The 21115-nt window shown below is 42.3% G+C and overlaps 1 protein-coding gene across 1 annotated transcript in view; it reads left to right on the forward strand.

The window, feature by feature from the left end:
- The window catches only part of CACNA1C (calcium voltage-gated channel subunit alpha1 C), a 416820-nt gene that overhangs the window by 284463 nt on the left and 111242 nt on the right, over nucleotides 1-21115 (forward strand). Inside the window, exon 10 of the mRNA XM_054514808.1 lies at nucleotides 13372-13462. Coding sequence (XP_054370783.1) covers nucleotides 13372-13462 — 91 coding nt within the window. The remainder of the gene's footprint in view (nucleotides 1-13371; nucleotides 13463-21115) is intronic.

A 21115-nucleotide genomic window follows, 5' to 3' on the forward strand; every position in this document is an offset into this window, starting at 1 on the left:
TTTAAATTATGCTTTAAAATGCTTCAGCTACAACATTGTTTTCTTGAAATATGTGTATGCAGGGTGATATTTGGAGAGGGGTGAAATCTTTTTCTGGACTCCTTTGTCCAATTAAAAAAAGACATAGCAAAGCTAAATCATATTCTCATGATCACCCACCCCCACAGTGCCAGTGGCACAGGCTCTCACACCATTTTCTGCCCTCTAGAGCAGACAGAGCAGAATTTTGATCCTGGATTGCATCATATAAGGCATTTCCAAGTTTCATCAGGGTGGTTTTGAACTATTTTCCTTCTCTGACAATTCACAGTAATCATACCAATCATTGTAAGAAATACAAGAGTTTTTTTGTTCCCCTGAATGTATGGATGGTTCACTCCAAAGGTCTGGTTTTCTGGTTTTTGTCAGCAATATAATTTAATAACCCAGCCTTTAGCAAAAGCAGCTTTTAGGTTCATTGTCCTGTAGATTTCACAACTTCCCAGTTTTTCTTTCTTTCTGTCTCAAAGGAAGATTTGAACATAAAACAAAAAGCAAGCAACCATTTGAAAACCGTCTTCTTCCCCTTCCTTCTCTGCTGGTAAGTTACTGCTAGGGAGGTAAATCCCACCTAACCCAACAAGATGCTAAAGCAGTTTAGCTCAAGCCTGCATTTTCTGTCAAAGCACAGTGGAGAAAACAATGTTTCCTTTGTTTGAACAAAGAGCAAAAGAAGAAGCTGCTGGTATTCAGGACAAAGCTGTGGCCAATGCAATAACCTATAATTCAGCAGTAATTTGTTCCAACAGAGCATCAGAAGGCCTGATATAAATTGGTGAAGAGGAAAAAGTGTTTCTAGAAATCAGGGAAATTCCCCCACTTTGGGAAGGTGGGCTAAATTCAGGCATGTGCCTGACTCCATCAGCCAGCTCATTGAGTGAGCAGCTCTGAGATAATTGGCTGATCCTGAGAGGGTGACTGTGATGAGCATCAAATCTCTGTGCCACTTCTGCATGGGAGAATGGAAGCCAGTATGGAGACTAAACTCCCAAACTGTGCTAATTCTTGCCCACAGGCACATTTTTTTCTTCTTGCTCCTTGCAGGCACCAAAGCTTACAGCAATTAGATAAGCTTCCAGGTTACTGTAGTTTACATCTTGGGAAACAACCTCTTCCTGTAATATCCTCTCTGACTGAAAAAGTTTTATGGTGATCTACAGTGCTCTTGCTCTCTTGCAGCTGAGAATTTGGCTTGACTTGTTCTACTCACAGGTTCTTCCAATACCTCCTTTCCCTGGTTCCTGTGTCCTGAAGCACAAAGAACTTTATATTGAGAGCTGCTGGAGCAGTGGGGTGTGACCAGCTATAGCATAGAGAGACTGACATTAATGTTGATAGGGCGTTAAGTTTATCCACTATAAAAGCTATTTCCCTAGCAAAGACTGACTGGGGAGATAACACCTCTGTTTTCCCTGCTAGAAGAGAGACTTGTGCTGATGTAGGAATTCTCTTATAGTACCAGTTTGTTACATAGAAATATCTTTGCAGGTAAGGCTTTAGAGGGAATCCATTGTTTATATAGCTGGCAAAGACCCATTTGTGCAAATAGTTTTATCTCTACCTGCCCTGCTGGCAAGTGTTTCTTGAAGCTGTCAAGATTAATCCATTGACACTGGTTCTACTCCTCAGGAGAGGACATTACTCTGTGGAAAAGATGCCTTTGCCATACCTTCTGATTAATTGCTTTATTTCCCATGGTGAGAGAGGCATAGAAAGCATTTGATACCAGCATCTCCACAGAAAAGTTTTGGAAGAAATGCCACAAACCTTCAAGCTGAGTATTCATAGAGCAAGGCCATTTCTTATTTCGTTTTTTAAGCAAATGACAAAAGTGTGCTCTTAAATCTTTGCAAGGACACTTATAAAGTGGTTTTAAAAACTGTGGAGTATTCAGCAGTTCCTGCTGAAGTCAGTGAGAATGGCCCATGGTCAGTGTTTTAAAGTAAGTCACCATTGCAGATGTAGTCTCAAGAGCCTCTTCTCAAGAGCCTCTTCTCATTTCTTCAAATGAGAAGAAAGCACTGGTGAGCAGGACTGATAGCTGAAATCCTGAGCATTGTTTTGATGTGGTATGTAGAGCTGTCAGGAGAGGGGCTGTGGTGCTCAGGAACGGTAGCTGAGGGACATGAAGCATGTGTTTTGAGTTAGAAACAACTGCTGGGGATGAGAACCAGTTTTATTACAGTAATGTCAGCCAAGATCAAAGCCACAGTGTGTCTGGCACTGTATATACAGAAATTAAAAGTATGTTGTATGCATTTCCTTTTTACAGGAAATCAAAACTAGTAAAGATGGGGTTCAGCTGACTAAACACATTAATCTAATGCCAATTTAGACACCTCATCATACCCAAGACCTTCATTGTGCACTGACAGGTCAAGTATAGCAGCTTGTACTCTTGCAGTGTGATAGTTGGAAGGAATATCCCAAATGGGGTGTCAAAAATGTCATCCAGTGCCTCAGAAAAGGCAATTGAGCGTGGTTAGTCTGAAGACATGTAGGAAAAGTTTAGTACAAGTAGAACCTTCAGTACTGATCCTGTAAGCTGAATGTCTTAAAAGAGTGTGATGGAACCAGCTGTAACAGAAATTGTTCTGGTATGATGTTGGTTTTTTTTCCCTTGTCTAAGTGTTTATTCATCATGACCTATCTCTTTGTCTTCCCTTATGTATTTTATGTTATAACTTGAAGATTCATGCGCAGAGAGGTAGATACTGAAGCCCAGACCAAGAGCTCTGTTTGGGAAGGGCTCAGAGCAGGAAGTCTCAAGGGCCCAGGACAGACTGAGGGATGCAGGAGGTGCGTTAGTAGAGCTCTCCTGCAGAAAATCTCATTTCCTCCACCTTGCCCAGCCCCAGACTATCAGGCAGCTTGAGTAGTTCATCACTTGCTTAAGTCAATTCACAAGCAAGCACAGAGGAAGGCAAAGATAAAAGTATTCTGTTTTAAACACAAGTGTGGGGTTGGAGCACTGACCCTGCTGTTGCACAGGCAGTGCAGTGGAGCTGTGCAATGAGCTGTGGCTGACGGGAGATCTGAGGCACAGCTCAGACACAGGGAGTCTTGGTGACATTACACAGCTGAACTGGCACATATGTAACCAAACTGGCAGCCAGGGCTGAGCAGCTGAGGAAGCTGACAGCTGTGAATGGCACCCAGCCCTTTTCAGTGCTTTGGGAAGCCTGGGAAGCTTGCAGCAGGACCCTGGTGCAGGCATGGCTCCAAGGGAGCAGCAGTCACACCCTCACTCTGTGCCTGCTCCCTTCTGCTTGCTGGGTATCCACTCAGTACGGTCTGCTAGGGGGATAAAAATCTCTGCTGTATCTCTTGTGTTTGCTGCTGGGGAGAAAAGCAGGTCTCTCCATGCCAGTTATCTCATAGACAACATCAAGCCTGGAGAGGTGGCGGGGGAAGGAAAATGTTTCCAACTGAGGAACCGAGCTGAAAATAGCAGTGGCACTGAGTCTGCCTGCTGATGACAGCAGCTCTTCAGTTAGCAGGATTGTGGAGACAAGACAACAGATTAGAGAACTGGCCTTTCAGATCTTGAGGCCCAAATTCAAATTCAGCTTTAGTGCCCACAGGTGTTTGTAGGGCTGCTCACATCCTCACTCTCATTTACAAAGTTCACAAACCACAGCATGATGCATCTCTCTTCTCCTTTTCCACTTGAGGAAGGGCTGCACTCAGACATGTCAGTCCAGGTTCAAACTATAAAGGACTTGTAGTGAACCCAAGGATAGGGGTCCCTTTGGATCAGGGTGAGGATGTTACCAACTACATTAAAATCCCTAGTCTGAAGTAGCAGAAGGGTTAAGCATCAGAACAAGGATGCAGTGGCAGAGCTGCTGGATCCTCACAGATGTGCAGATCAAAATGTAAGTGTATTATGTGGCTGCTGGAAGAGCCAGGAGCTGAATAACAGGGCTATGCCAGGTCATGAATGACTTGTTTTAACACAGCTGTGTGAGGGCAGCTTGCATAACACCTGCCCACACTAAGCTTAACTCAAGCTGTTGTTATCAGTCCCTGACTTTCCTGCATGCTGGAAGTATTTGCAAACCAGGAATTTATTATTTCAAGGCCACTATAAAATGCCTATTTCTTTGGCTCAGGGTAATTAGCCTATTCTCAATGCCTTGCTCAAAAGGCAGGAAAGGCTTAATCATATGTTTGACAAGCTGACTTCAGAGGCAAGGCTCTTTAACTTCAATTTTTGCTTTTCTCCTGGCTGCACAGTAATACACAGCCTGCCCAGCTAGCATGTCTCGTGCTTCTGACTCATGATATTGTGATTATAGTGTCTAGTATCAGACTAGTCAATATGTTAGTAAAAGTGTCTGAGAGAACACCACTTGCAGGAGCAGCACACAGAATCACAAGCATTTTATTTACTAGGCACAGAAGAAATGCAACAGAGCAGGGTTTCAAAGCACAGTTTTATGCACATTTGGGAATAGGAGAGATGAGCTCCATTTCAGGTCATGAGGCTGGATTGAATCTGTTCAGAGTGGTGCAAGAACACAGCTCCACGGGGCTGGTGCTTTCACAGAGCCCTGGCTCTGGAGAGACCTAAATCTCTAAATGTATGTGTTGCTGTGTCTGTTGATCAGTGAAATGAATTGCTTGATTGTTTGCCATCAAGGAAAGCATCATCCATAAGCCTTCTCACACATCCCACATGAATCCTGCTATTAGAAAATGTCTCCACTTGCTGAGCACTCGTCTCAGTCAGGCACTGTCTGTTCAGATGGACAGGGCCTTGATGCTGTTTTTTCTTCATAAGATTAATGCCCAAATATTTTAAACACTACTCCTAAATCGGGTTTTCCCAAATGCAGGGAGCACACTGTACTCTTCCAGCTTGCAGAGTGGTATTTCAGATTAAAATTCCCAGTCACTTTTTCCTTCCTACCATCTCTTTGCCTGTGTCCCAGTCACTACCCAGCTGTTCTGCTTGTCCTTTGAAATAATACAGTTTTTCCCTCACATTCACTTTTCTTTGGGTTTTTTGGGGGCTTTTGTTTTGTTGGGGTTTTTTGGGGTTTTTTTGGGGGGGATGTTGTTTTGTTAGGTTTTTTGGGTTTGTTTTTTTTTGGTGTTTGGTTTTTAGGGTTTTGGGGGTTTTTTTTGTTTAGTTTTGTCTGCCAGCAAGAGTCAGCCTCTTGGATAATACTTTCCTCCTTCTATACCAGAGAAGATACGCCTTCTCATTGGCACAATTCCTGCCTAAGATCACTGGGTGTAAGGCTGTGCAGGCTTCCTCTGGGGAAAATGCCCATTGTGAGCTACCAGGGCATGATTTCCCACCCACTGCACCACCCAAACAGTCCCTGCTGTTCCCACCTATCCTCTTACATGCTGCAGATCACAAATTGTAGGCCACTCACCGAGTTCTCAGGCATCACCCACCTTGAAATGGCTTTTGACAGGCGGGAATGTCATAAAACAGCCAGAGCTGCATCTCAGTCACTTTGAAGCTTAGCAGTCCAGGTGTAAAGCAGACACCTAGACTCCCTGGAGAGTTTCTGATGACCTAAGCAGATCAGCTTGGAAGGAGCTTCTATAATTTTTTTTGCTTCTCCCAGACTCTGCAGGGAGGATGGATTCACAGGGCTGTGCACTGCAAGAACAAAGATGCTGCTGCTGAAGTAGAGATCCTAATCAGAGTTACCACCCCAGCATGCAGGTGTATATTTGTGTAGGTGGGCAGATGCAGAAGTTCCCCACGAACAGGAACTGCAGAATGAGCTGCAGTTGCAGAACCCAGCACGTGGGCTGCTTTGAAACCACATTTGTGCTGAAAACCTGTGTCCTGTCTATTTTCATTAATGACAATGCCAGTGAGAAATATGAATAACTTCATGATTATTAGCGGCACAAAAAGCAGAGGGATTTTTTGGTGGTTTTTGCTGTCTCCAGGGCACTTCCTTTGCCATTAATTATTTTTCTCATGATCAATGTTTGTATCACTTCCCAACACATTATCTGCAGGGTTTGCAGCTCTCTTGTCCCCATTTCCAAGGCGCCTGCAAGACCAGCCTGCAGTAATGGAATCCTTCTGTTTTTCTAGTGAGATGGTCCTGCTTTTTGTGCCCACACATAATTTTGTGGGGTTGTTTCAGGAGCATTTGATGGCTCTGCTGCCCGTTTTAGCTCCTCTACTAAAAATCATAAAGAATGAGAGAGAAAACTTGTTGAACTCCTACAAATGGGCTGTTGTAATTTGTTCACAAAATGCTGTTGAAAGAGTCATAGATCCTCACTAGTTTTGCCTTTCCTTCATTTTGTCTGTCCATCCTTGAATTGCTTCAGAATTCTGTGGGGAACCAGAGAGGTTGCTAAAAAGTATTATACTGGCACAAGAAGCACCATAAACCATGTCCTGGCAAATAAATGCCATGCACTTTGGCACCTTAATTGTTGCTCCTAGCAAGGCAAACGATGCAAGTCATTTATCAGACAAGAAAATCAGTTTAGAAGGTCACAGGAGGATCCAGATTCAGGAGAGGGACATCTTTCAAGGTGTGTTCTGGTAGCACCTCTGTCACCCTGTGACCCGGCCAATCTGTCCTCCTTCAGCCACAGGGACTGTGAGAGTGGCTTGCATTGCCCTTGCAGGCAGATTCTCTGCATGGAAAGGGCTCCTGCAGCAGTCTCAGGTGTTTGCTCAGCAGCACAGCAGTTATCCAGGCACACTGCCTCTCTTGCCCTTTTCAGCAGAGAGACTCCTTTCTGCAAAGTCTACTTTTGGGGGAGTCCCATGCCCTGTGCTTACAAGATATTTTGAGATACCACTGGTTATGCAAAGAAAAGCTTTGTCCTTCAGGCAGGAAATGCAAAGAGATTTGAAGTTCTTCCTTTCAATTCCAGAGCAAAACATGTGTGCCACTGGCAAAGGCTGTCACTTGGCAGGGCCAGCAGTTTGACTGTGCCCATTACTTGGTCCTCTGTGCACGTGCATTCCACTCACTGGCTGTAATGAACAAATATTTATGGAATCCAGCATATTACTGTCAATATTGCTATAAAAAGAAGGGAAATGACAGCTGTTCAAACTAGCTGAGGAGTTTGTTACAGTAAAATAAGTCCCAGGAAGATTAATTAGTAGCAAGGTAATGCATTTATAGGTGAGCAGTAATCTGCATGTGGTAATGACAGATCTGTTAATCACAGGCCTGCACAATTAATACATTTCACTCTCTCTCCTCTTCCCCTTCTGTAAGATATAGATTTATGTAGCCCATAGCTCTATCTCCTCAACATTTGTATGGACATATGGTGACTCTTTGGAAGGGGAGAAGGATGAGTTAAAACAAGCATTTATGAATAAAATATACACTTTGCAATTTATATTGTAAAATAGATAATCTATCTATGAATGAAACATTTGATGGTACAATACTTCATCTCAGTATTGGCAATGCTCCTGCTTTGTGCTGCTCCATTCAGTAAAGCAGTGTTACACTGCACCAGCCTCTGCTGCAGCCCAGTGCCCAGCCTGGCTTGGTGTCATCACAGGTCCTGGCCCTACACAGGGGCTGTGGTCCCTTCCATAGATGGAAAGGTGTTTTTACCAAAAGTCTTTTCCTGTTTGACTGAAGTGGATGCAACTGGCAATTACTTTATTGCTATCCTTGTGTTCTGTGGCTGACCTTGAGTGAGAGGGTGAATCCAGCTTGTTCTCCTTGCTGTATTCATCTGTGCATCATCCAAAATCAGGTTATGCAAAGTGTGTATGTTACATGTGTTTAATGTAATATAGTGTATAATACTGTCCTTATGAGGATTAGTCTCTGAACCCTTAGAAAACACTTTTCCAAGTATTTTCACAATTTTTCTGGGTATTTTTTACTGTGCTAGATTTATTGACAAATTGTCTAAGTTTGGGAGGCATGCAACCACCAAGATGCTACACATAGTTCAAGTTCCCTTTCTTCTTCTCCCGTAAAAGCTTTTCTGTCACAGAGCTCCTTTTCAAAGCAGAAAACACTAAAGAATTCCCCAGTCACATCTACTCTATTTTCCTGACAAAATCAGGACATCCATGGAAAACTAATGTCTTACCTCTGCAATTTACCTTCTGGATGCTGCTTGCATTTAAGAGCATAGCCACTGATTGTTCCCAAGGCACTGCATGCATGGAGCACAGTGAAAGCTGTATCTTATTTAAATTAATGAGTAAGATGAATGACTGCAGCATTTTCAAAACAGGCAGAAGAGGAAAGATAGGCAATATTCACATATTAATTAAAATGAGAGCTCTCCACCAAAGAAACACGAGTCAATTGATATTCTGCCCATAGACTCATTCATGAAATGATGGGCATGAAAGGCACCAAAGGAAGCAGGGTTTTACCAGAGACAAAGTCATTCACTTGATGGACATACTGTTAAAGGAAGCAGACATGGTGTTGCAATTTATTCTTGTTGTGCTTGAAGGGAAAAGAAATCTTGAAGCCAGCTAGAGAACTCACAGGACTACTTTGCTCTTTAGATTTGCTTTATAGTAGTGCAGAGTCCCTCTTGGGAGACATTAGCATCAGTAATAACTATAGGACTTAGCACTTAGTGTGATGTGTGTCATCTGCACCTCTCAGAGAGGCTGGCAGGGCAACTGCAGAATTACACCCCCCTGGCAGAGAAACTGAACAGGTATGTACAAAAGCTTGGTCATATGGCCAACGTGACACAATAGAGTGAAAGGATGGGCAAGTGGCTTCAGGTCTCACAGACCTCAAATGCCAGTGTGGGCAAAGGGGGCTATTTACACCCATATTTTGCAAAGTAATTAATTACCAGTAGACTTTGGCATATTGGAGAAATTAGATTCTGAGTGAGCATATTATAAAAGTCAATCAAATGTATTGCTGGCTTTTTTAAATCTGAAAACCCACTGCAAGGCTCTTTCACGATGAGTACTGCTGGATAGTCCCACTGTTTCAAGTCAGGTGCTTAAACCAAGGATGTAAAGTAAATGTCTTCTTTAACCAGTCCACACAACTGAGGGACACATCAGCAGGGCATTCAGAAAACCTGTGGTTTCTATCTGCCTCTGTAGCCTAACTCGAACAGCTAAATCAGAGAGGGGAAGTCAGACAATGTGAATAGCCTCCAATATATCCAGTTTTATAGTTAATGCCCAGATCTGCAAAGTCAGGTAATAATATGTCCCATTTAAATCAGTGAAAAGTTTGTTTTGTCTGTGTTTCTGGAACTGGGCACCCTTTGCCCAAGCATGATTGCCTCTGAGTCTTAAAATGTCACAGTATTAAAGTGAGATTCAGCAAGAAGTGTGACAGCATTATATAATCCATGCAAATAAATCTGAATATTAAAATTACTTCCACTGCCAAGATGACAAGAATTTCATAAATGCAAGATGAAACAGTGGAAATTATTTTTCTGAACTGAGACGCAAATATTGTTCTCCAAGTGTGTGAAGGAAAAATTGTCTCAGGACTGCACAGAAGGGTATTTGCTTGTGCCAGCTTTCTGTTTCAGTGGTTGGCTGTCTTTTGGCAACCTGCCATCCAATAATTCATTGCATGCCCATGGGGCATTTCATCGGGGGAGGGACATATGTTAGTGCAAGAGTAGAGCTGGTATCAGAGCTTGATGCCAGTGACATGGAACAGAGGCTCTCAAAGGGTCTTGCACATCTGCCTAGTCATCCACAGATTGCAGACTCTGCTCTTGCTTTTCTCTGTCTGTTAGGTCTCAGAGCTAGAATTAACATAACGCAAAACATTTTTTCAGATTTGTTTTTAAGGAAGCTGCTGTATAGCTTTTGTTGCTGCTTTAACTGCTGCAGGAATGCCATGTAAGTGATGTGAAATTGGAGTTTAGGTAGTCCAGGAGAAAAGTCTGTGTTCAGCGATGAGCCACACTGTGGCAAGATGTAAGAAGTGCAAAGGCTTCAGAAGGAACTGGAGAGAGAATATCAAACCTATTGGTCCTTGTGATTTGCACTCTGCTGAAACCATGAGATACTTGTCTGCCTTTAGAAAGTCGTTTCATTTCCCTTTAAAATAATTGCTATCTATGCTGCCTAGAGAATATGTAACTAATGGGAGATTTCATCAGCTCCAGTGGGTTATGGATACAATGATACATCTAAAAAAAGGAGATTGCCATGTAAGCAAAGCCACCATGATTTGTATCAGCCTTTGCATATTTTTTTGTCTTTGTCTCAACTCCCAAAATTACAGGGAGGAAATGGCCATTGAGACAGCATTGTCTGTATGCCATGGTCCTAAACACAACTCTGGTCTGGACTTGAGCCCACCATTTGGAAAAACATCTCTTCCTGATTAAAACATTCCTGTGGTGGATTTACCACCAGCATTCTTGGTACATGGTTCCAGTAATTAATTACCCGGACTGCAAAAAATGCCTGCCTTGTTTCTAGACTGGAGCCAGGGTGTGGGCACAGGGTCTGGCTTCTCTGAGAACTGAGTCAGATAAGAAAGCCATCTGGGCTGTACTTGGTCTACTTCCTCTCATATTCAGCCCCAGTTTATGCACAACTCTTCTGCAGCATCTTCTATTTTCTGGTTTTGTTAACTGGCCTGAATGAACCTCACAGCACTGCACACCTGATTGTCCCTTGGTGATATGAATGAAGGTGGAATGAGGTGCCAGGTAAAGAGATTGTGCTTCTGAGAGCACATGGCATTGGGGAACTCAGCCCTAATATCCCCTCTGTCCTGACCTTTATCCTCTAGACCATCGTTCCTCTATTACTTCATACCGTGCTAATACATTTGATTGTCCTTAACATTTTCCATCAGCACAATGTAATGAGCTCCTGTGAGGTGGTGCCAGCAAAGTGATCCATGGGGTCTCTTCAGCCCAAGTACCACTGCACCTGCACCTCTCACTTTACAGAAGTTTGACTTTCTGCGCCAGTACAGTCAGGGAAGAACAGGACACACTCAAGATGTCTCTGGGATATGACCCATAAACTTAAATTCATTAAGTTCACGTTCTCAAGAGCTGGATATAAAAAACAACAGGAACCAAGTGAGAGTTATGGTCTGACAATCTGTTAGTGATATTTCATACCTCTGTATACCTGTGTTTTGCATTTTGCACTTTTAACTCACATGATGAAGTTTTCAGACAGAAGTGGATATCAGGTGTAAGCTGAGTTCCTTGTTTTTGTCTTTTGCCTGTCACTGGCTGCATGTTCTCTGTTGATGTCTTGTTCCTGGTACTTGACACTGACCATCTTGTCTGTGAAAGGAAGCCCTCCAGCTGGTTTGCCTGATGAGAAGAAAGGAAAGTTTGCTTGGTTTAGTCACTCCACAGAAAGCCATGGTAATGTTCCACTGCACTCTGTGTCCACATTGCATGTGTCTGTGTGTCTGTATATCTCTGTGCAGACTGGCCTATAAATCAGATTTGTGTTCTCCTGCATGTGAGTGCCTGGCTTTGTCTGTTGCTTGTGCAGTGTCCTCTTCATGCACTCAGGATAACAAGCTGCTCTGCAAATCAATCTCCTGCTGATGTCTTCGGAATAGTTTTCTATTTGCAAATAAGCTCAAATATGTCTTGAAAGTGTTCTACCTCATCTTCCAAACTGACTTGTGAAATATCAGTATTTTGGTTTTATTCCTGCAAGGCTTACTCTGGACAAAAAAAAATTAATTTTGAATGTTGGTTTTTCTCTCAAAGCTTACTTGACTGTTTCATGTATATCAGAACATGAATTCAGTTTATTCCTTAATTTGTCTTTCCAAATAGACAAGATTATTAAAACATCTGTCTTCATAAAGGAGCAGGCACCATTGAGTACAATATTTCATAGTTCTGTCAAAAGTGCTAGAGAGTCCATTATTTCATGTGGTCCTGAGAACACAGTACAAGAATTTTAGATTTCCCAGTAAGTGTGTTGGAGGTATGTGAATTGTTGTGATGGGATGAAGGAAAGATAGCTCATTTTGAGGGACATTTGTACCATAATGCTTTCAAAGCAGTAAACCAGAACATTTTTGAAAGAAAGAACATTTCTGATGTCTTTTTAGCCCCTGAAAGAAAACCATGGCCCCATGAGCATCTTCCCAAATGAAATGCAGAACCTATTTCTTCTACATTGGCTCATTTTACACCAATGACCTACAAATAGACATATTCTTACTAGTGAGTTACATATTCCTGTATGAATATGTAACTGTTAGAAATCTCTCCAACAGCTAAGAGCATGTGCTCTCAAGCCTCATCTGAGATATGTATCCAACAGCTAATGCAGGTCATGTTCTGAAGTTCTACCAGACTCCTGGGGGAAGTCTGTTTAACTCCTCCATCATTCAATTTTAAGTATAACATTTTGTCCTCTTTTTTTGTGTATTCCAAAATGGGTAAGGAGGGAACAGGACACATATTGGATCCTGTCCATTTTCCTGCCTTTAAGATTATGTGTAAAGAGTGATTGGAGCTTATGCAGGAGCTGTGGGCAACTGGGGAAATGAAAATGGTGTGCGTTTGAGGGATTTTTTTTGGTCTGTAGAAGCAAATAAAATCTTGAGGTTTGAGAACAACTAAAACCAGGTTCTTGAATCTAGATGAGAGAGATTCACACCTAAGGTTGCTTTCATTTGTTGTTTGTTCCATGGTACTTCTGTAAAAGCCTAGAAGGTTCTATCCAGCTCTTAGCTGTGAGAGTCAATATAAAGCTGCACCAGAGTCCATATTCATTGTCCCCTTTCTTGGTAATATCTGAGTGGGTCAGAGATTCTGAATTTCTCTCTTATACCTCTAGGTCCAGTTTCTAGGTGTGAGGTTGAATCACATTCATGGTTAGTAAATGACACACGTGCCATCAGTATTTTTTCATGTGGTATTTGCTATCAAGCTGACAGAAGCTGTTTATCTGCATGCATCTCAATCCTGGTAATTTTTATTTGTCTTCTAATCATTACACAAAAGATTTGGGAGGGCAGTGAGGTGGTTGGGCTGCTGCAGGTAAAGAGGCTTTTTTTTTTAAATGTTCAATGGAATCAAACAAAAGCTTCTTGCTGGGTTTGTCAGGTTTTTTACTTTCCAGTGGTTCTCATTCTTAAAATTTCCAGAAACTGACACTGAAAGAAGGAGAGCAGCTGCTTCTTCTCTTTTCTTTAGCATTTGAGTTACTTTTATGCTCCTGAAGTCTACCTGCCCACCCTACTCTGTACAGGGAGGCACTAGACTTGCTCAGCAAATTGTTTCATCCTCAGGAGCTGCACCTGAGGGTCTTTTCACGAAGCCAGCTCCTTCAGTCATGCACTCATTAAGATGTGTGCCAGGTTCTAATGGCCATCCCTCTCTTTTTCTTCCCTTTGACTCTTGCAGTGAGCATGCCCACCAGCGAGACCGAGTCCGTGAACACCGACAACGTCCCCGGAGCGGACATGGAAGGCGAGAACTGCGGCGCGAGGCTGGCGTGAGTACCCACACATCATGCCAAGGAGCCCTGGCATGGGAGTAATGTGCTCTGACTCCATGACTCAGGAGACTGAACAATTCCTTCATTAAGCTATAATGAAGGAATTATACTACATTACACTGATACTGTACTAAGTTACATACTAAAGAGACACTATACTAAAGAATACTAAAGAAAAACCTGTGACAGGACACAGCTTTGACCCAACCGGCCAATCAATCCAAACAACCCTCAGGAGAATCCAATTAATAAATCACTTGGGTAAACAATCTCCTTAACGCATTCTACATGTGCAAAGCAACAGGAGAAGTGCAGTAGAGATAAGAATGGTTTTCTCTTCTTCTCTGAGCTTCTCACTGCCTTTCCCAGGAAAAATCCTGGGAGAGAGCTGTGCCTGCTGCTCTCTGAAGAGCGCTGCAGCCACACCTGCACTCAGATCATGTGTCAGGGGCTGGGTTTAACTGTGAGGGAAAGCCAGGCAAGTGTCAGGCTTTTCAAGATGAGCAAAACTCACAGGGGATGAAAGGAGAGGCCAAAGAAGATCTATTGATCCAGGTTCTTATCTTAATTGTGATGTTAACTCGCTCTGGACATTAGTGAAGAACCTCTTGTTTAACATAAAAGTAAATAAGGGACAGAGTGCCCAGAATAAGCAGATCTGGTTTTGTATAATATCTAAAAGAGAAACCGGTGGATAACAGTGTTCTTATTTTAAAATTCCTTGTTGGTGATAGACTTTCAAAACCAGTATAAGTAGACTGAAGAGTGCAAATGACTGGTCTATTTTAATTTTTCTAAAGATTCTTGTACACTTCACAGTGTCTTGTAATAGAAATACATTGAGGGTAACTCCCATCTTGCAGACCAAATTACACCCTTTAAATGCTGAAAGGGGTACTGTAAGTGATAAAGAAATACACATTTAGGAGGGATTAATGCCTCTTTGAAAATACACCATTGTAATAAGTGGAGATGCTCAAGAATATGTGAGATTGCAGTTAGGAAATGCCATAATATGTGGTGTACTTTTTAGCCTCACAGAGAACAAGTTTAGGCAAGAGGAGTCCTTTATTCCCTTTAGCATTATTTAAATAAAAATGGCCTTTATGCTGTGGGGCAATATGCTATTCCCTCCAAATTTCCTTGACACATGAGCTAAACATATCAGTGCTATAGCTTGTATCATGCTGGAGTATTTTGAGGCTCTGTCCTATCCTGGGAGCTACCTTGAGCCCGTGGATGTTGCTTGAATGGACCAGATGGGATCCATCTCACCATCCCTGGAGGTGTTTCAGTAAAGAAGAGTATGTGGATGTGGCACTCAGTACCATGGTCTGTCTGGTTGACAAGGTGATGTTAGGCCTTAGGTAGGATTTGATAATCTCATAGATCTTTTCCATCCTAGGTCAGTTCTGTGTTATTCTGTGATCTGCCTTAAAACACGTGATATGTGGAATATATTGTAATTTCAATCTCTGCTTTCCTTTAAGAGTCAGTCAATGACTTGCAGGCCCTTGGAGAAATTCTTTGTGATCACTTTTCTCCACCTGCCTGCTGTTGGGAACCTGCTGAGTTTTTAAGATTATGAACCCTTTCCTGCAGGAACCAGGCTAGATGGGGCACACAGCACTGGGGCAGTTTAGCCCTTTCTTTGGCACTCCACCAAGCTGCTTGTGCTCTTGGCACTGTACTGGAAGCATCAGCTGGATCCACTCTTGAGAACCTCTTTATTCTGCAGCTATTGTTCACAGAATGGGTCAGGTTGGAAGGGACCATCCTGGTTCATCTGGTCCAGAGTGGCAGCCAAAGCTGACCCAAACCTTCACATCTCCAACAAGGCCTTCCCTGTTTGTTAGTATGAGGTGGAGCAGCACACCATTCCTTGTGGGAACCTCCACAGCCTGTGTCAGAAAGCTGTCACTGTTGCTTTCCAGGAACCTCCTGGATGGTTTTGCTTTGCTGCGTTGCTTCTTCAGAATATGTCAGAATAGTAAAGTCCCTCATACATCTGGACACAGTGCCAAAAAGAATGGCAGCAGTTACTCTAAGGTTTCATGTATTTTTAATATTACAGCTTGCATTCATTTAATGTTCTTAATCCCAAAGGATCCTAAAGCACTTTATGAACTGTAAATGCAGGGATTGTTTTCACAGCATTAGAGTTCAGCCACCTTCAGGATAGAATGTGACAGGTGTTTAAAAACAACAGGCACAAGTGTTTAAGGGGTTGTATGAGGGATAACTTGTTTTGTGCAGAAACTGCATTGAGAATTTTGGCAACCAGAACATAATTATCTTAGCTGGAATGTGGCCAGGAGGGCTGAAGTTAAACCCAACTCTAAATGTAATCATGGCTTAGAATGGAGTTTACTTAAAATAACCCAGCGTGCTCATGGGAGAATGGCAGTACCCTGATTTGACATTAGGAGAAGCCTGATTTGGCTAAGTCCAATATATTTTAGGGGAAAAGACATAGGAAAATTACAGGAAAACAGAGTTTCATTTCTTCTTCTCATGTTTTAAATGTTAAAACAGGGCCCAAAGTTTCAGCAGAGCAGGACATGTAAGATTCAGGAGATAAAGTTTCCTTGCCACTTTTCACTTCATCTGGAAGTGGGTGATGTATAGTAGTCAAATCAAAATATGTTATTTAGGAGGGTTTGTTTAGTCCTTCCCCAAGGACAGTTGAGAATCCTCAAGGCCTCCCTCAGATTGCTTTTCATCTCTAAGAGATGGATAGGCTCCTTCCTCCATGAAAATGAATGGCTGTATCACTGATTATGAAATTCTGGAGTGAGATACAGATTTTTGCCATTGCCGTCTGGTTTTGTAAAATGTTTGTTTCAAACTTGTGGATCTGGAAATTCCTTAGTTATGGGCCAACTCAGACCTGCCTCTGATTCTGAGGCTTAGAATCCCTTCTGGTTTCTTTATTACTGTATCACACACTTAGGCAGACAAAGAAACCAGCTGTCATTGTTTCAAGAAGTACTAAGTACTCTTCTTTTTGCTGAATCCCCATTCAAACCCCCCATAGGTCAAGATTCCTTCTGGAACATACAAAACATAAGCAAGGATTTATTTGAATGAGTGTGTTCTTTTATTGGAACCTGACTAAGAATCAGAATTTGGCCCAGTGTTTTAGAACAGTGAAAATTCATCTGGGAAGTCAGTTGAGCTTTTAAAAAAAGTTCCACATCAAGCACTAGGTTTTGAGTACTAGCATTAATAATATACTAGCATACGGTCATGTCATCCTGATTTGCTCTAGTTGAAGATTAGGCCTGGACTTTTGAGCAGTCACCTACTCTCTCCTTCTGCAGTTGGAATGGTTAGCCAAGATTTTTGTTTGATTGTTGAGTTTCACCTGTTTCAGATGAGTCTCTGTGTTTTTACCAGCATTCTAAACTCACCCTGTGCCTGTGAATCCATTGCTTTGCTATGAGAACACTCTCCCAGAGGCAGAGGCTGCTCTGGGCAGGCTGCAGCTAGACATGACTGAAGCAATGTGGGCTTTCAAGTCAAAGGCAATATATTTCTTTATTTATTTATTGACATCCAGCTGCCTGACACCCCAGCACCACCACTACAGTTACAGGCTGAGCTTGCCATCAAAATGCACTCATGATAAAAGGAAAAAGATGCCCAGGAGACTGAAAGAAAACGCTTTTTCATTGAAGGCAACTTAGAATTACTCACTATTCTTTCTGTTCTTTTAAAATCTGTAGAGTTTTGAAAGGCTGGGTCTGTGACTGACAGAAAGATCTGCTTGAGAAGCCAGGCTCAAAAGTGCCTTTTGGAAAAGGAGATCTTCTCTGACAGCCTTTCTCAGCTCCACAGAGACATATGCTATGTGAGATCAGGAGAGTAGCTCTCAAACACAAGCTATTGCCTACTGATAAATTGTCTCAAAGAAGCTTTTATATCTCTAGTATCCACACTACAGAAACTGCCTCTATCACCTGTCCTGTCTGGAGTAATGCCAGCCTTCAAACCAGCAGGAGTTTCAGGAGGTCTCCAAGAATTTTAGAACTAATCTAAGACTTTTAGAACTATAGCAAAACAAAAACCAACCATTTTAATTCATAATGATTTCTGGTGTAATTCTGCTTGCAATGGGAATGCTGTGGCACAGCAGCACTTCCTAAGGAAGTGCACTTTATCAGGCATCTGAATTTGAAAATGGTTTTGCAGACTTCCACAGGACATTGAAAAGCATCCCACAACTTCCACAGTATATTATTCCTGTCATGGTATTGCCTTGTACTTGGCTGACATCTGCCCTGCAGTTGGAGCACAACAGCTTTTATCCTCAAGGACAGCATTTGGGAGTGGAACTTATCTTATTCTGATGTGCCACAGCTTTCACAACCTGTTGGTACAGAGTACAAAGAAACACTTTTCCTCTGCAGCAGGCACCAGTGGGACAAACCCAGACCCAGGAGCAGTGGGGCTCTGTTTGCAGGATATTCTTACACCCAGAGCTTCCCAATAGTGAGTAATTTCCCTGATCCTCTGGGGTTACTGCTGTGCAGGACTCAGATTCCTGAGGACAGGCTATTGCTCATAATCAGGAGTAATCTGTTCTGTGCAGGGTGTCAGCATATATAATCTTCCAATACAAGCAGGATGTTAATTTTCTAATACAACCATACAGATCTGGAGTGCCACAATAGAGCTTGCTTTTATACATATGCATTAGCTCAAAAAAAGACCTTTGTGGAAGCTAATGCTCCATAGAGCCTCAATAGAAAAGTGAAGCACTTGAGCTCAAAGGGAAAGAGAGCTTAAAATTATCTGCTTTCATTGAAACAATAACCCACTTGGCATTTTTGCCTTAGCCAGGATTTCCATACATATGGGGGACAGTTCAATTGCTTTTCCACCAAAGACAGTTCAAACAATAAAACAGGATAAACAAAAACTAACAACCTACTACTGGCTTTCCAACTGACAACAGTGTCCTGAAAGTGTTATGAGCAATGGAAGGTTTCCATGGCAGCTGAATGGTCAGTGATTTTTCCCTTGGTGCTTTTCTGGCATGGAAATTAATTCCTGTGCAGTTCTAGCAACAATCAGCACAGGAGCCAGTGGTAAAGGTGAAAGTTTTCTCGCAGGTTTGCTGTAGTTGTTGCTGGTTTTCACCTTATGAGAAGATGGGCTCCTTGTGAGGTGATGGAACTGAAGTTCCCATCACATCAGGAACAGTGGGAAGAACAGTCTGTCCCAAGCTCTGAAACCACTGCTGACTTCAGCAGGAAAACTCACAGATTATGTGTAATCTCAGATACTGCTCTCCAATTTATTGCAAGCAAGGTGCTTTTAATATTCACAGCCAGCTCTAGGTGTGTGTCTAAAGGACAGTAGCATGCCCTTATGGAAGGGGAATTTTCTTCCTTCCTCAGATTCTTTGACAGGCCTTTCTGTGACTTGTCACAGGGAGAGCAAGATTTTTTACTGAATGCTGAAATGCTGGCCTGTTTTCCCAGCCTGTAAGGAAGCCTGTTGAATGGCAAACCAACTCAGTTTTATTTAGACAGATCCAATTTTAAGGTTATTCTGCAGATTCTTATTGTGCTACCTTGCCAGTTACTGCACAAATGCACCATGTTGCCCCAAAGCAGAATCCATGTCACACCAGGATTGCCTTCTCACAGTACTAAAATATGTAAGTTTTGGCCAGAGAAGCTCTTTGGATGTTCTCCAAAGTTGTATATAACCTAGAAGCTTAGTAGAGTCCCTTTCTGTGTTGCTGCTTTGTGACAGCTTTTCCTGGTGTCCAAAGGTATTCTATGAGTCCTTATGAAGATGTGGCTGCCTCTAAGTTGGGATCATACAATATAAAAGCAGTTGTGACCAGAGAGTTAGATAATGGTCATGTTTGATAATGTCCACACCCAGAAAACAATTGTAATGTGGCCTTTTGTGTCATGCTTGGTGACCTACAAGATTTTTCCAGAATTTGAATGTTGTGTGAATGCTAGAATTGTCTGTTGTGTGTACAACTCCACAGAGCCCTCAATCACTGTTACACAAAACTGTCACATCCTTCACAAATGCCTTCTCTGGTGTCCACCATGAACAGGGAAATGAAGACTTTATCTCTCAGAATGTGGGATATCTCATTACATTTGAGTTATGCTGATTATCCAGAGTTTATGTTGATAAAAGCCTTTAAATTTCACCATCTTATCTGTGTGTCGTATATAACAATGTAAGGTTGGAGGAGTTCTAGAGAATTTCAAAGATAGCTCGTCAAACAGAGATCTGATTTTTGTGTTTGTTTTTCTAAAAGACAAGCTGAGTTACATGGTTCCTGTGATAAAAGCACTCTGTAGTGATCTGGCATGGTTTTAATTATGCTCCTATACCATAATTTTAAACAAGAGTTTCTCAAGACATTCCAGAGTTGGATACAATTGGAGTCACCCTCTTTCTCCCATAAATGAATAAACCTCCTAGGACACCAGAGCTGCAAGAAATCCATGTTTAAACTCAGCAGAGAATCTGGCCCACTCTGAACCCATTAAGTGCCAGCTTGAAATGTCACAGACACTGTGGCAGAATTTCCAGACTATTTGACAGACCCTAGTGATGCCATAAAAGCATTTTTAGGTGACATTGGTAACCCAAGTTCTGAAAAAATTTAATCATAAGAGTCATTTGAAAAACGTGGTTCAGATTCATGCATAATGTTTTCAGAAACATTTATTATACAGTTTATTTCCAAAATTCCATTTCACTCTCTGATTCTACCTCTAAATATAAATCTAATCCTCCTTCCTTGTCCTCTTCCATATATATAGCACACCCACATGTGATAAAGCCTTCTGCCACAGCAGTAAGGCAAGGTGGAGGGAGGGGGATGAAGGCTGTAGGTAACCTGTGGAAGCACTGAATGCACTTGGCTGCTGCTCATAATGCTCCAAAGATATAATTATCACATGCATGATGAGTACTACACCTGCTGCATCTCTTTTGCATAAATAAAAGATTCCAGTGCTCCCTCACTGAGGAACCATTAACCAGAGAGGTCACCAGAGGATTTCACACTCCCTGTCCATCCCCTTCCATCTCTCTCTCTTTTTCTCTCTTGCTCTCTCTCCCCCTGTCCCTGCCAAACTATTCCTATCAAAATCCTCACCACCTCCTTTCCAGTGCTCAGCTTTCTTCTTCGTTGTGATTTTTACATCTTTTCACTTCCCCTTCTCGAGCCCTCTTTCCTGTTGCCTGTAAATCTCCATTACAGTTCGTAGGTAGAGATCATCAAGCCAGGATTCTCAGTGAGAAGCAGGAATAGCTTTAACATTAAGGATGTGTTTTGTAGGTGCTTCACTTGGCATCCTTGTTAGATCTTGCTTTGTCTCTGCAGCACAATTTAGCATTCTGCTCTGCTAGTGCATTATTTCTTCTTCCTCAAGAGTCTTGCACGTGTCTGTACCCTCCCCGCTGCCCAGTGTGTGGCCTAGACAGGCTGCCTGTGACACAGCAGGAATTATGTATTTGAGTATGTGCTGCAAAGGCCCTTTTCTCTTTTTTGGCTCAGCCCATCTGCTGGTGAAAAGTTCCCCTGACTAAAACCTCTTGCAGATAAGGAACCTGACCTATCACTGATTACTTGTCAGTAACTGATGTCCTCAGGCAGGGGCA

Source organism: Molothrus ater, chromosome 5 (genome assembly GCF_012460135.2).
Source record: "Molothrus ater isolate BHLD 08-10-18 breed brown headed cowbird chromosome 5, BPBGC_Mater_1.1, whole genome shotgun sequence".
Lineage (NCBI taxonomy): Eukaryota > Metazoa > Chordata > Aves > Passeriformes > Icteridae > Molothrus > Molothrus ater.